The following is a 16529-nucleotide window of genomic DNA, read 5'->3' as shown; positions in this document are numbered from 1 at the left end:
TTTATCTTTTAGTTTTTAATTTTTAATATATATATATATATATATATATATATATATATATATATTATATGTATATGTATATATGTGTGTGTGTGTGTGTGTGTGTAAATTAATTATCCTATTAGTCTGATCTTCAACTCACTTTAAATATATAAATATATATATATATAAAGCTATATTTTTTATTAATTTCAACCTGAAAATATATAAAAATTTTAAAATCTTTAAATCCATGAATTATTATTCCTGAATATTATTATTAAATCATCTAATGATTAGTTGGGTTTTATATATATATATATATATATATAATCTTATCTTTTAACTGTTTAATTTTAGCTGTCAATTATTTATAGTTTGTCTATAATTATCTAGATTTTTTCTTATTTTATGTACATGTATCTATCGATCTGTCAATCTATATGAAAAAATAAAACAGACACGTTTGTCCGGTCAGAATAATTTATTCTGAATTAGAACATGAACTGAAGGCACATGGTTTTCATTTGCATGAGAATTAATGCATATTTAAGTCACTCTTTTGGAATGCATTCTGAATACTTTAATAATCAATAAAATCCTATGTTAATACAATCCCACGGCTGTTTCCTGGCCCAACATGGGTCAGCTATACCTTACTGTTTACAAAGACACTCCAGGACTGACGTTGCCTACCTCTGCACTGGATCATGATTTGACTGCAAGATGCTATAATTTAGATAAATGGCATTACAGTGCATCTTAAACATGTCTTCATAAAGAGTCAAGAACCACAAAGGCACAAATGATATTAGAAACCTCTTCAAGACTGTACATTCAAGACTACCACATGATGTGTGGTGAAGGCAAAACACACTTAAAGTCTAAAAAGGTTGCATACTACAAGTCAAGCCACTCGAGTTCTCTGGTCTGCTGTGAATTACATTTGAGAACAATGCTGAATAGTGAACCTTTGCTTTATAAGATATCTGTTACATGGCTGTGTATCATTTAGATGCCGTGTCACCTTGATCTCGTATTGAATATCCTGAATATTTCACCTCTGTTTCACCTCTTTACAGATTTGTCTTGAGGTAGGAGAGCAGAAGGAGAAGAGGAACATTAAAACAAGCACGCTTAATCGTCTTTAAGGCATCTACGATCAGCTTTTAAGAGGCTCTGGCCAGATCTGTTGCAGATTCAACTGATGTTAAAGAAGTAAACATTGCATTTAAGTGACCTGGCTCTTTGGTGATGCTCACTTGGGTGAAATAATACTGTTCAGTCTTAAAGGCACAGCATGTTGTGTTGATTTCAGAGATGAAGGCAACTGTTATTGTATATATCACTGTTGTTATGCTATACTGTTACAGCAGGGTGTAACTATATGCAAATTATGGAAATGACTTAATGTAAACAAATAGATCACATGATGGATATTAATATAGGCACTTATAATAATCATTAACCCTGGATTACTGCTATACTGTATGTAAAAGTGCATGTATTGTAAGTACCACTAGTTCTAATTAAAAGTTAGGATTTTTTCTCTTATGCTCAGCAAAGCCGCATTTGATCAAAAATACAGTAATATTGTGAAATATTATAATTTGAAGTAACCATATTTGAATAGTATAAAATGTTATTTATTTTTACTGTATTTTTAGCATTATTACTCCAGTCTTCAGTGTCATATGATCTTCAGGAATCTTTCTAATATGCTGATTTGATGCTTATATTATAATATTATTTAACAATATTACCGTTTTTACTGTATTTTAATGCAACTTTGGTAAACAGAAGAGACTTCATTAAAAACGTATAGATAGGGTACAAAACACATTTATATCTTATAATTAAAAGCTTTGGTGTTATTTTTTGTGGATGAGGTTAATATATGGATCCAGATTTAGACTTTTTCTTAAGTTTTACAGTGTTCAAATTAGGCAGTCAGCACTTAGTATATAATCACAAGTTAGGAAAATAAAATGACAATTAAAAAGTTTAATATTTGCTGGTAAATTGCACTTTAGAAAATAATATAGTTAAAACTAGAATTACTTTTACTATGCTACCTAATGTTTAAAAAATTAAATAAAATACATCCCTAATGATGTAAGTTTCCATTTAACATTTTTTTTAAAGTCTGATATTTAAATTGGTCTTTGGGTTAAAAAGTAGTTTTTTCAAGTAGTTGGTGTCTTTCTCACATTAGCTGGGGAAATTGATTAAACGGTGGTAATTAAGCACATTTCAGAGGCTTTCTGTGTCATCTGCTGTTGGCAGATATTTTGGCTGATGAGGATATGCTGTAATATGATGTCATGAAGGCCAGGCTCCGCCCATCAGTCCGTCTTCCACACCTTGTTGAGAACTTTAACCACTTCCTCGTAGATTATGAACACTATAGCCACGTCCATACACACCCGACCTAACCTGGGCACGGTGCCTTTGTAGAACCTACAGGAGACCGAGAAATCGAAGGAAACACATTTAAGTGAATACACAAGGGTGGATCGCACAAAAGCTTTCAGAAACCTTTCATTCTGCATTACAGTAATGAGTATGTGCTTAACTGTAACAAAAACAACGTCAAAGATGGGTATATCTTCATGAAAAATGTAATTTCGTAATATGTTTTTTTGATTTGGGGGTACATGTTTTCACAAACAGTTACAATGTTTTTTACAAACTAACAAAGTTGAGGTTGAAAAATTAGTAAAACTGAAATAAAGAAAATTAAATAAAGTTAGAAAAACAATTAGATAGATAGATAGATAGATAGATAGATAGATAGATAGATAGATAGATAGATAGATGATAGATAGATAGATAGATAGATAGATAGATAGATAGATAGATAGATAGATAGATAGATAGATAGATAGATAAAAGCACATCAATTACTAAAATGTTAACTAAAAATGTAAATGAATTTTGTCATAAAAATACTAAAAATAATTTTTTAAAAGGTCTTTCTGACAAAAATAACTTCTTATTTTAATGACAAAAATTTCATTTTAATATTAGTTTAAATTTTAGAAATATTGTCATGTGCTTTTGTCATTTTTATTATATGCTTGCTCATATAGCTGGTCCTTATTTAAAATTAAAACTATTATTGAAAATATAAATATGAAAATATGACATTTAAAATGAAAAAGTGAAAAATGTATAACTAGCTGATATAAGTTGAACTTCTAAAATAACTAATACTAAAACTGAAATAAAAATACATTTAAGCTTGAAATATAAAAACAAAATGACTAAAACTTAAAATAAAATAAAATGAGAACATTTTAAACTAATGGCAAAAATTCATAATGGTTTTGGAAATAGGTTTTATCTTTCTTTCTGATTTTGGGGTTAATTACGACCGCAGATGTTTTCATTTAGACTTACGCAGCCGGCCCTTCGTGTTTCAGGATTTTGACGGCGCAGTCAACTGTGCTCTTATATTTGTGAGCTTCCAATCCCTGTAAACAACATGAAAACAAGATTTAACTGTCCTGTTGATGTTTTACTAAAGTCTTGCTTACTGCTTGACAGTGTAATTGACTTTTATAACACACCTGCATTCTGGTTTTGATCACGTCCAGTGGTGTATTTCCAAACACACTTGCAGCTCCAGCAACGGCTCCAAACACTCCGGTCACGAGAGGGTTAATAGCCTTATTGGGGTTATCACCTAGTTTTAGAGTGAACACAGTGATCACTGCAGCCTCACGCATTGATCAGCACACAGTACTTACAGAATGATAACTATTAGACTGTGCTTCACACCTTTATACCAGTTTCTGAGAGCGGTCATCACGTAGAATCGGATGGCCTGGTTCGAGCCCTGCTTCAGGACTGTTGCGGTCAGTCCCTGATATGTTCCTTTGAGTCCTGGGAAAACAGAAAACAGAGGTTTTTTTCAAACTCAAATAATAATTGTGTTTTTATTCCACTCTAATGATGGGTTTCTGGGAGTTTGCAGCTTCCAGTTGTTCACAATGATTGGTTAGATGGATGGTTGCATCACATGATGTTCATGCGAGATCAAACGAGACAGAATTTTTAAAAGTTAATAACTAAAAATAAAAAAAAATAAAAAACCTTTGAACAGACAAGGATTTGAGTCATTTAAATTAAATGTTTTTAACTAATCAATTTCATGCAAGTGCTGTTATCAATAACTTAAACCAATTATTAATATTCTCATAATTCATATAAAGCAAAAATAAAATATAAATACTAAATGAACAACAAACTTAAACCACTTGCTAAAATAACTCAAACTAAAACTGAAAAATACAAATATATTTAAGCTACACATAGAAGTGACAAAAGCACATGAAGTTACTAAAACGTAAGCTACAATTTAAAAGAAAACTGAAAATATAAAAATGAATCCAAAATAATAATAAATAAAATAGTAATACTAATATAACATTGCTTCATGGCAACATAATTAAAAAATACTGCGTTTTACTAAATTATTTTGTTAAACATTTCTTGGGGGGGTTTCATAATAAAAACTATAATAGTAAATATATAAAATAATAACTATTCTGAAAAAGTCTAAATAAAATGTACAAAGCAATTAAAAGTGTGTAAGGTTTAAAATAAGTTTTTATCTTTATACTTTGTTTCCATTTTAATTAAAGGTTTGGAAAATATTTAGCTTTAATCCGTTTTTTATTCTATCTATCTTTATTAATTAATCTCTCAGTTTTAGTGTGTTCAACATTACGTTAAAATAAATAAAAATTTTGCTTTTGGCGATATATTTATTATTTATTTTTATATATTTTTAGCTAATCTTATTTCAAGTAACGTAAATGATTTGTAAATGGTTTTAATTTTAGAATACTGTAATAGCCATGACTTGAATCACTGTTCAGATGTAACTCTGTAAAAGTGTGTTTGGTCTCCTGGTGGTGGCGCTGCAGACTAAAACATTCCCCACCCTCATGTACCTTGTGTTCTGACTATTTCTCTCACACCATGGAAAAATCCTCTGTACTTCGGGTTCGCTGAGGTCTGATCGTGGATGAATTTGACCTGAAATTAAAGGAAAGCATATTCATATCAGTGTTAATTCAACCAGAAACCACTTCACACTGGTTTTACTTTGCATGTAATTCACAGATATGAATGCAATGCATTAAAAGCTGCAATATAAGCTGAAATCCCCCTGAGTGTCTGTTAATGCATGTTCTTGTCTGATGGTTTGCTTACATCACTGCTAAAGCACAGGTAAACTTTACTACTTTTTGCATTAGTGTGGAATTTCTTATAGTGCGTCTAGACAGCGAGTGAGCAATGCAACGTGACTAAAGTCAAATGCTGCATTGCTCACTCTTAGTGTAGGCTTCTAACTATCAATGCATGCTAAAAGCTTCAGCATATCATGACACACACCTTTACAGTCTCCATAGGACACACCACGACCACAGCCTCGGCCACTCCTGCGCCCAGACCGCAGAGCAACCCTCGAGTGCTGTCCAGCTTCCCAGACTCATCCCTCATCTTATTACTGAGGAACTCAAACATCCCAAACCTGCAGAGAAACAAACTCATGAGAGCCGGAACACTTACACATCTCACGTTTCAAATGATACTTCCTCATTTACTCTGCAGATCTTCGTTTATGATAAGAGAAACAGATGTTTAAAAAAAAAAAAAGCAAATAATGTGACCCTGGAGCGGAAAGCCAGTTTTAAGTTGCATATTTGTGTCGTGCAAAATGATTGATTTTCCTTTTATGACAAAAATCATTAGAATGTTAAGTAAAGATCATGTTCCATGAAGATATTTTGTATATTTCCTAACCATAAATGTCAAAACTTAATTTTTGATAAGTAATATTCATTGCTAAGAACTTACTCTAAACAACTTTAAAGATGATTTTCTTAATATTTAGATTTTTTTGTACCCTCAGATTCTATATTTTCAAATAGTTGTATCCTAATAAACCATACATCAATGGAAAGATATATAAAATTTTCTTTTTTTTTTCTGTATGTTGTGGTCTCTGTTTTCTGGAAGCATATGCCACTAAAACGAATTCCTTGTATACGCAAGCATACTTGGGAATAAAGCTCTTTCTGATTCTGATTAAGCTTTTTTGGCACTAAAAATCTTTTTATCTGCACTGTTTGTTCTCTTCAATGATTTGACTAAGGGCTTCAAGAGTTGACTAAGGGCTTGGGCGTCGTGACGTCATTACTTGGCGTGGCCGCGACGTTGAATGCTTCCTTTACTGCTACTCGGACTACTGCACAGTGATTAGACATACTCCCTCTCATCCGTGTGTCTTCTGATGAATTAAAAATCTATTTTAACCATTTTCAACCGTTGCTGTATTGTGGGGTGTAATAGCGCAACACATAATAGCCATGGGGAAAATAAAATGAGAATGGATTAACTTCACACCGCTTTCCTGCTTGGAGGCGCGACTACGGAGACCATAACATCTGAATATTCATTTATATAGCTTAAGTCAACATTGAAAATAAGGGAAATTTCTCGAGTTACTCATCCAAAATACAGAAAATTTCAACATTCATCTTTTTGTTGCTATCCCTCTGCTGACAGCAAAAATTCGTACTATAAAACTGCTGCATTAACTAACGTTAAGCGATTTGTGAAGCTAGGTCTCACGTGACTTTAGTTACAGATTGGCGTGAAATCGTGCTCTCACAACAACAACGCTATCTTAAAAAGCCCAACATCACGGTAAGGTTGCTTTCCAGTAATCAAAACGATGCTTTGAAAACATCTGTTTCGCTGGAAGGACAAGGAGTAGCAACAGGATAACAACACAGAGACTTGACAGGTCTGATGGAGGGGCTAACGGGATATTTTACAGGAAAATACTAAAACGGGAAGACAGCGGGAAAACAGCTCAAATACGTGAGAACCCCGGAAAAACGGGAGGGTGGACAGCTACTAACTACACTTTTGAAACACATTGTTAAAAGTCCATGTGTGAATGGTTGTTAGCACTAACGGTTACTAAACTAGCAGCTAGGTAACGTTAGAGCGCAGCTTACCGGATTACTGTATACTGTTTTGCCGCTGTTCCATTTCTATGATTTGTAGTTCCTGAACCCATCCATTTGTAAACTGTACATGAGACTTGACTTGTAGCTTCGGAACTATTCTGAAGTGTAGGCGCTCACAAAACAAACAAGGTAGCCGAAGATATCTGTAATGCAAACGTGCGGCAAAAAGTCTCTGTCGGTACTCCACTATTTGTTGGGAATTTCATATGGATCCAAACCGTTAATAGAGCCGATTTTGTCCACATACCGGTCCCTGGCATCCCTATTTAGCGTATCCCTATAAATCCCACAACCTTTTCGCGATTTTGACATCTTTTTTTCTTTCTACCAACTCTGCTCTTCTCGTTCAACTGGCTGTATGTTTACATTCGCGAAGCTGGCAACATGGCCGCCACGTCCCAGAATGCAACTTGGCGCCCAAGCCCTATTGTTGACCCAAATGATTCGCGAACCTGCTCTGAAGTCGCGAACTGACTCAAATGACTCAAATGATTCGGGAACCCACTCTGAAGTCGCGATCTGACTCAAATGATTCGCGAACCCCCTCTGAAGTCCCGATCTGACTCAAATGATTCGCGAACCCGCTCTGAAGTCGCGAACTGACTCAAATGACTCAAATGATTCGGGAACCCACTCTGAAGTCGCGATCTGACTCAAATGATTCGCGAACCCGCTCTGAAGTCGCGATCTGACTCAAATGATTCGCGAACCCACTCTGAAGTCGCGATATGACTCAAATGATTCGCGAACCCACTCTGAAGTCGCGAACTGACTCAAATGACTCAAATGATTCGGGAACCCACTCTGAAGTCGCGATCTGACTCAAATGATTCGCGAACCCGCTCTGAAGTCGCGATATGACTCAAATGATTTGTGAACCCGATCTGAAGTCGCGAACTGACTCAAATGATTCGCGAACCCGATCTGAAGTCCTGATCTGACTCAAACAACTCAAATGATTCCCGAAACCACTCTGAAGTCCCGATCTGATAGATCAAGATAATTTATAAAGGTTTTTAAACAAAGAATGGGAATATCAGATAGTTGACATGGTAAGCAAGTTTGTGAATATTTTTTAATAAAAAATGAAAAACAAAAATAAAAAAATAAAACGAATAACAAAACATCTGTTAGTTATTGTGGCTGCAGTGTGTCACATGACAAATTATGACACATCGCCATGGAAACAAGGGGTCAGTTAAAATATTTGTAACTTAAGCTTGAAAGGGTTGATTTTAAATATATATATTTTCTAAGTAAACAACAATAGCCCAAGTTTAGTAAACATTTTTTTTTGAGACTACAAACGCCACGCCACTGATATACACACACACATTTATTTATTTTTCTAGAGATTGTGCTGAATTACTTTTTGCATGACAGCTTCCAATGTTTTTAATTAATAGATGTAATCGGCCTATTAGTTTACAGATATCTCCACTAAAATCCTTGATTGACTGACTGACTGACGTCATCAAAGCTAGTGATTTATAGATTACACACTATAAAAGCAACAGAGCAAAACTAGAAACCGAGGTCAGCTGTCAACCAGAATAAACTGCACTGACATCATCAGACGCCACACTGACAGCCAAAGGTTGTGCAAGGCTTATCACAGCGGGTCAAGAAACGCTCACCTCACTGCGGCTTTGGGAATGGAGCCATAGACCAGAGAGCTCAGACCACGGTACAGACCCTTCACCCCATGACCACGCACCGTCTGCTTCACACAGTCGACTGACGAGACAGGACAGAAGAATTACATCATTTCAGTAGCAGTATTAAAGGGATAGTTCACCCAAAAATCTAAATTATGTCATTAATGACTCACCCTCATGTCGTTCCAAACCCGTGAGACCTCCGTTTATCTTCGGAACACAGTTTAAGATATTTTAGATTTAGTCCGAGAGCTTTCTGACCCTCCATTGAAGCTGTGTGTACGGTCTACTGTCCATGACCAGAAAGGTAAGAAAAACATCATCAAAGTAGTCCATGTGACATCAGAGGATCAGTTAGAATATTTTGAAGCATCGAAAATACATTCTGGTCCAAAAATAACAGAAACTACGACTTTATTCAGCATTGTCTTCTCTTCCGTGTCTGTTGTGAGAGAGTTCAAACAAAGCAGTTTGTGATATCCGGTTCGCAAACTAATCATTCGATGTAACCGGATCTTTTTGAACCAGATCACCGAGTCAAGAACGGTTTGCATCGGTTTTCGGATCACCAGTAGTGATGGGAAGTTTGATTCTTTTCCTCGAACTGGTTGTTCCAGATAGTTCGATTCAATAAACCGGTTGAAGAAAACGGTTCACTGGTTCTTTTGCGCTCGACGTAATGACGTCATTGGCGATGATTGCTCTTGATTCAAGCCTTCGGTTTACCCGCACTCATAACACTAGCACAGAATCAGTTCAGAATCAATCATCAAAAGAATCAGTTCAGTTCAGACACCCTGTGTGTCGGTCTGCTTCACGCTGAATCACACATGCGCAGTATCATCGGCTCCTCGGTTCACGAATCGGACGCGTCTGACAGAAACGGTTCTTGACTCGTGAACGAGTCAATGTTTTGTTCGTTATCTGGCTCGGCTCGGTGTTCATCTTCAGTTCTCTCTTCACAGCAGTTCAGTCAGTGTACTGTTTGAGTAAATGAATTACTCCGGGATATTGGTTTGTTTGAACTCAGAGGGAGTGTCAGCCACATTAAAAAATTAACAGCTTAAGTCATTTGTGGATTAAAACGATTCAGTTCGATTTGGTGAACTGGTTCAAGAAGATCTGTTTACATCGAATGATTCGTTCACGAACCGGATATGACAAACTGCTTTGTTTTGAACTCTCTCACAACAGACCCGGAAGAGAAGACAATGAATAAAGTCATAGTTTTTGCTATTTTTGGACCAAAATGTATTTTCGATGCTTCAAAATATTCTGACTGACCCTGTGATGTCACATGGACTACTTTGATGATGTTTTTCTTATCTTTCTGGACATGGACAGTAGACGTACACACAGCTTCAATGGAGGGACTGAGAGCTCTCGGACTAAATTTAAAATATCTTAAACTGTGCTCTGAAGACGAACGGAGGTCTTACGGGTTTGGAACGACATGAGGGTGAGTTATTAATGACATATTTTTAATTTTTCAATGAACTTACCCTTTAATGCTCCAAAATAGAGCTATTCACATTCTAAACTCAGCCTGAGGCATAATCATTCGGAAAAGTGGGCAGCTATAAATTATTAAAAGCATTACATTTTCTTATCAGATTGTTGCGATCTCTTGTAGCTGAGTAAATCATTCATGGTTCAAAAGTGTACATAACCAGACTGTTGAAACGTGACACTGCTGGTTGCAAGCGTGCGATTGGCTAACAAACAAACCGAGTTGAACAATCCGTGCTGATAAACTTGTTGTGAAAAGGGGACACAAAGTCCAGCGGCTGAAAACTAGAGCTTGTGCATCGGTTATTGTACTATGAACCTTCAAACCGGGGTGGACTATGTCTCTATGCCAATGCACCATGTGTTTATTACGCACAATGATTAAATAAAAATGTTCAGAAAGCTCTCAGGACATGGCAGATTCAATAAAAAAGAAATTAATTGTTGAGTGTTTACTTAAGATAATAACATGAAGCAATTTGAGCAAATACACACCGATGCCTTTGTAGCGAGGCGGGTTTGCCTTCTCATCTAACTGAAGCTGAGTCTTCACATACTCTGTGGGAAATGTGATGCAGATTTCAATGCCTCCAGCAATCCCACCTGCAAAACACAGAGAATTTATTAATTGTGATATTAATAAAATAAGCCAAAATCAGGATCATATATATATACATAAACTAAACCTAAAACCATTGAAAAATATATCTATATTTTAATTTGTTTCGTAAATATTAACTGAAAATAAAATATAAAAACACTTAAACTTGTTTTAATTCACCTAATCAACAAGGAAACATTTCTAGTTTTAATTTAGTTTAACTTGATGTATAAAATCACTCAAACTAAAATAAAAAATAATAAAAAGTATATAGACACTAAAAAAAAAAACGCTTTAACAAAAATAACAATAAAAACTGAAAATAGAGAAATAAAAAGCAATTCAATACAGTAGTATCTCACTGACACTTATAATAAAATAACACTTGTTAAATAAATATAACAGATGGAAAATGTAAAAACATTTTTGTTAAATAATAACATTATGCAAAAGGCCAAAATAAAACAAATTCTATTAGACTATTACTATTAGAAATTGTCAGAATGATAAGGTGTTTGGGATAGTTTTTTAGCATTGCTAAATGTCTTTAAAAAAACTTTTGAATGGTATATTATTATGAGTTTTCACAGCAGTGATCAGCTTTCTTAGTTATGAATGTCTCATGAAAATCCCATCGATCTGTCGCCACCTTAACTGTGTGTTAGGCACATCTGCAGCTCAACAGGCGACAGGAAAGTGTCTTTCTGCGATTGGCTCAGAGGATCCGCCCCCTGCTCGCAGATGGGTGTTACTGTCAAACAAACGTCCTGCTCTTTAATCAGATCTCAACTTTGTTGACACATTTACAATTCTTCTACTGTGTGCCATGTGTGCAGACAAGCTTCAGGCGATCAATCAAACAAGCAGACATTATTATAAGCTGTATACATTCCAGAAGAACATATTATTGCTCTGAAGTTGCTCTTTCATAGCTAATGGAGCAATTTTTCATTTAATTATCAACTTTGTCTAAGGTGTTTCTACTTAAATAAACACAGATGAGTCAATAGTTGTCATAGAGTAAGAGTACAGAGATATAAAATAATTGTGCATATCAGAGTTCACACTGAGATCTCTTGACTTTTGGATCTTGTGAAACATACTTGTGAGATTACAAGTGCCTTTTTTCTCAGGAGAAATGTCTGAAAACTTGAAACTTCAACAAAAGTTTATTTAATCTCATACAGAAGATGCCTAGGGTAAAAAAAAGATTTGAACAAGATTAAATTAGATTTTTCTTTGATGCACTAAAATGCATTCTGAATGCTCTAGTGTTTCATATTTGTAATTCCTGTGTACTCTCAGGAAACTTGGGAGTTTGTTTTTATATATGGGACGTTAAGACGTTAAGATGTCCGCATGAAAAGAAATGTACAAAAGTGATTTAGTGTAAAAATGTCTACTTTTAAGGTTTCAAATAAGTTTTTGGAGAATAAAATGTCAAAATTTGATTGAAATAATGTTACATTGTCATTCAGTGTAACACAATAGTTATGCAAAAATTCAAACAACATGCTTATTCTGACGTGTACATATTAAAATATCTAAAAGAATAATGGAGCAAACTAAATTTCATTGTGTTTTACATTAGAAAAAAAATCTTACTGACAAATGGGCAAAACCTAGGACGGTGGCAAATGTTAAAAATGTAAAATTACAACTCATTAGTATTTGGGGTGAAAGTAATGTCTTTTAATATGACATTAATCGATTTCTGTTGTAAATATGCCTGACAAGCTTGTTACACTGAATGACATTTTACTGGCTGTCTTCTGTAAATCAGGGGAAAATGTATGATATTTATTTTTTGCTCAGAAAAACAAAAACAAAATTGCAATTAAATAAAACAGAAAACTTTTTGCATTTTTTGGGGGAAAACTACAACAGTTTAAAGCAGTATTACACTTTTTTTATGCTTAAACACTTTTTCGTCTTTGACCCATATATCAATATTTTGTCTTTCTAAAATCAGTATACTTGTTTAACAGGTTTTAACATGAACACTAACGTGTCTTTTAACAGGTGAACCTGCAGGATATAGTGTAGGAAAGTCTAATAAATCTAACCTGTTTAACCTGCTGCTCTCCCTGAGCCACAAAACCATCCCCAAATCACCACGTATGAATAATGTGTATATAAATCAAGTATTTTAGAATGTAAATAAACAAATAATATTACATTTAAAAACAAATATAAATATTCGATTTAAAAAGTTTGGGTCTGTAAATAATTTTTTTTTTTTTTACATTTATGCTCACTAAGGCTTGTTTCTTTGATAAAAAAAAATACAGTGAAACAGTAATATTGTAAAATGTTATCATAATTTCAAATAACTGTTGTCTATTCTAATGTATTTCAAAATGTAACGTCACATGATCATTCGGAAATCCTTCTTATAGGTTGATTTTCTGCTCGAGAAATGTTTAGTGTAATTATCAATGTGAAAATCAGTTTTGCTGCGTCATATTTCTGTGGAAACTGTGATACATTTTTTTCAGGATTATTTGAAGAACAGAAAGTGCGAGAGAACAGCTTTATCTGAAGTAGATAAAAGCAACATTATAAATTACTATCACTTTTGATCAATTGAAGGCATTTTTTTTTTTTGCACATTGAACAATAGTTTAAAAGGTCCTTATATAGCTGGCAAATAAAAGCAAATAACACTTTATAAACTTTATTTAAAAACATTAGAACCTTTGAGGAAAGGACGAATGTTTGTTCAGATTAAAGCAGCACACATCTATTCCTGCTTTACGTCTTTAAAGTCAAACAAAGTGAGTCTACATGATGCAATCAATGGCCTTGTGTGAGTGTTTGTGTGAGTTTTCTGCTGAGCCATCCGCTCGTGTTTGAGTACCAGTATGACTGGTCTTTTACTATCAACACATCAGCCAAAAGCAACGTTTTTTCAGAGGCGGAGCAAACATTTACATTCTTTGAAGACCAGGATCTTTCAAGACATACACTGAAGACCATGGATCAGGTTCTCTGAACATTATTAGGGTCAAATAAATAAATGTGAACATTTATAAAGTGCATCCTAATTCAGTGTACATGTATTGCATGAACAAACATCGGTGACATCTATGAAATGCATTGTAATCCAGTGCACATTCATTGCATGTTCTAGCTGCTAACCACATATTTCAACACTCACAAACCGTTTGCCTTCCATGTTAGTTACTATGTTATTGTGTCCATGCCACCGGCTCTTTCATCATGCATCCAGCACAGTATCACTCCACTGAGCAAGTACTGAGACCTTCATGCAGCACATGATTAGATATGAATGGAACTGCTATGAGTTTTGCATTAACTGTCGGTGCTGTTAATCTCAGACACGTGCACTGGCAAGACATTAACCACACTAACTAGGGACACTTCAGGGAAGGGTGGAACATTGAAAGCCTATAATTACGCTTTTAAGATTACCAAGTTATCCATAGATTCAGAGGAGAGAATGAAATAAAGAAAAATAATGTTAATGCATTACTAATGGAATGTTGTCATAATTTGCAACCAGTCATAAAAGGATCATATATAAATAAGAATCAAATGAGATATTAACTGAAAATACAATAATAATAAAATAAGTTCATTGTGAATAATCTTATTGGATCAATTTAAAATTAGATCCAAATTGTAACTTATTGGCTCAAAATAACAATTATTAGAAATTTAGAAATAGTAACTTCATTAGCATTCCTTTTGAATTTTTTTCAACTGTTCATGACATATAAAATGGAAATCAAAGGCCTTTATGGATAACAAGAACATATCGTATTTCACCCCACATATAAAATAAAATATTTTCTTGCATTGTTAAATTGTTTTGATGCCAATGAAGCACATTCTTCTCCCTTGTCCCCTTAATGCAAAATAAAATCATTTCTAAAGTATTTATATATCATTATTTGATATTTGCTGATCTTAAATAACATAATATTGTTAAAGTATTTTTTAAATACTGTAATACACCAATGAGAATTATCTTTGAGAATAAAGTAATAAGTAAAAAGTAACATGTTACAATACATTACAAAAAAAAGTGCAGAAAATTTAATGAACATAATAATAAAAAGTCATGAAAGAAATAAAAATCCTAAAAACAGATGTCATTAAATAATAGGAAAAATATTATAAAAAAAGAAAGAAAATGTTACATAATTAAATTATATAGTTATAATTTATATAAATATAATTTGTAATTTAATAATATATTATTATATTTTTTAGGGTGCAATGTGATGTTTTCCTGACACTTCTGACTGACACATTCCAGTTTTGTTACAAGTCTTGACTGTTACATTATAACAGAAATGCTACACTGTATCAAAGCTCTTCTGTTACTTTATATCAAAGTTCTTTTGTTACTCTGCATCAGTTGCACACAGCATGACACACACATCCCAGTCCAGCACACTGAATACTCACTCGCCTGTGCAGTGATGCTGACTACAGCTCTGTAGGGATCAAGTAAACAGTGTGGATGACAGTGCAAAAACTGCGTGGCACAGCTGATCTGGAGTCAGTCACAGCATTAACAGAAATGACTTTCCCAGTTTATTACTGGTTCATAAGCGCAAAAAGACACTTACCAGCTAAAATGGCCTTTCCAGGGTGTGTGAGTTTGGCTTGTCCTGCGGGCGCAGCGGCTGATAAACAGTGCGGTCTGTGGAAAGGACTCACAAATTTCGGGTTCACTGACATTTTTCTTGTTTTAAAGCGGGGTTTGCAGACAAACGCGCCTCCTCCCGCTCAGCAGAAACAGTATTTGTGGCGTAAACGGCTCTCATAAGTGAAGGGACGGGCTCTCGCTGATCTTTTGACAGCTTGAAGATCCTGCTCTCTTTCAAAAGTACTCAGACAGACTCTCGTGTGTGTGAGTGAGTGTGTTTTTAAGGGAGGGAGTCTCCATCGGCGCGCCATATTTCTGACGAACACTTCAGATCTGTTAAGGTGGAACGGAACAGACGCGTTTCTTGAAGGTTCACTCACTGGGTCAAGGCACACGTTACAACTTCATAACAGGAAAGTTAGTTAAATACACCTTTAATGAAGTTGTTTTTGGAGACCTACTACTATGCATTTTATTAGGGTAAAACTTAGTGTGCTTCTTAAATTTCAGAAACGGTTAAGTCACAGCGATTTATTTAAAAAAAGACAGAAAATAAAAGTTTTTTCTTTTCATATTCCTTTTAGTCACAACCAGGGGCGGATCTAGAAAAATATTGATGGGGTGGCGAGAAGGGGGCAGGAATTTTGGAGGGGTGGCAACATGGCAGACGTGTATATACTGAATTTAGTCACAGTTATTACAGTTTGATGATAAATATATGTGCACACACTACAAAAGGACACAGGCTATCATTTACAAACTTAATCTCATGCAATCAATGTCTTGCATTTGAAACAGTTCATATAAGGAATAAGTGACCATAAGCACCACCACACTCACTAATGCAGTATGCATCAACATGTAATTAAGAGCATTATAAAAGGTTCAGTGTTATCAATATGTCAATTTATTATAAGAAACACAAGATTTTAACAGCCATTTCCAGCTGGGGAGACTCAACTGATTTTCTACTGTTTAGTGTTAATCACCATCTAACTCAACCAGTCAAGAGCTAGATTTAGCCTTAGATGTTATATGAATATGGTCTCTGAAGCATAGGTTTTATTAGCTGACAATAATAATAAATAAATAAACATTATAGGCACAAA

The 16529-nt window shown here is 34.4% G+C and overlaps 1 protein-coding gene across 1 annotated transcript; it reads right to left on the bottom strand.

Moving 5' to 3' along the window:
- Nucleotides 1-450: 450 nt before the first annotated feature.
- On the bottom strand, nucleotides 451-15701 carry LOC113099989 (tricarboxylate transport protein, mitochondrial-like). The gene is made up of 9 exons (XM_026264851.1): nucleotides 15401-15701; nucleotides 10694-10801; nucleotides 8669-8768; nucleotides 5386-5524; nucleotides 4941-5025; nucleotides 3763-3867; nucleotides 3552-3667; nucleotides 3382-3455; nucleotides 451-2439 (listed from the first exon to the last, which is right to left on the bottom strand). The coding sequence occupies exons 1-9, from the start codon at nucleotides 15510-15512 to the stop codon at nucleotides 2325-2327; spliced, it is 954 nt and encodes a 317-aa protein (XP_026120636.1). The 5' UTR covers nucleotides 15513-15701; the 3' UTR covers nucleotides 451-2324.
- Nucleotides 15702-16529: the final 828 nt, after the last annotated feature.

Source organism: Carassius auratus, unplaced genomic scaffold (assembly GCF_003368295.1).
Source record: "Carassius auratus strain Wakin unplaced genomic scaffold, ASM336829v1 scaf_tig00217094, whole genome shotgun sequence".
NCBI lineage: Eukaryota > Metazoa > Chordata > Actinopteri > Cypriniformes > Cyprinidae > Carassius > Carassius auratus.
Note: the sequence above shows the minus strand (reverse complement) of the source record. Positions and strands in the feature narration are given on the sequence as shown.

Excerpts from the sequence above, each read along its gene's own strand:
- LOC113099989 (XM_026264851.1), bottom strand. The coding sequence starts at position 15,512 with ATGTCAGTGAACCCGAAATTTGTGAGTCCTTTCCACAGACCGCACTGT. Across the intron at positions 5,026-5,385 it reads GTCCTATGGAGACTGTAAAG|GTCAAATTCATCCACGATCA; the intron begins GTGTGTGTCATG and ends CTTTAATTTCAG. Across the intron at positions 3,868-4,940 it reads AGAAATAGTCAGAACACAAG|GACTCAAAGGAACATATCAG; the intron begins GTACATGAGGGT and ends CTGTTTTCCCAG.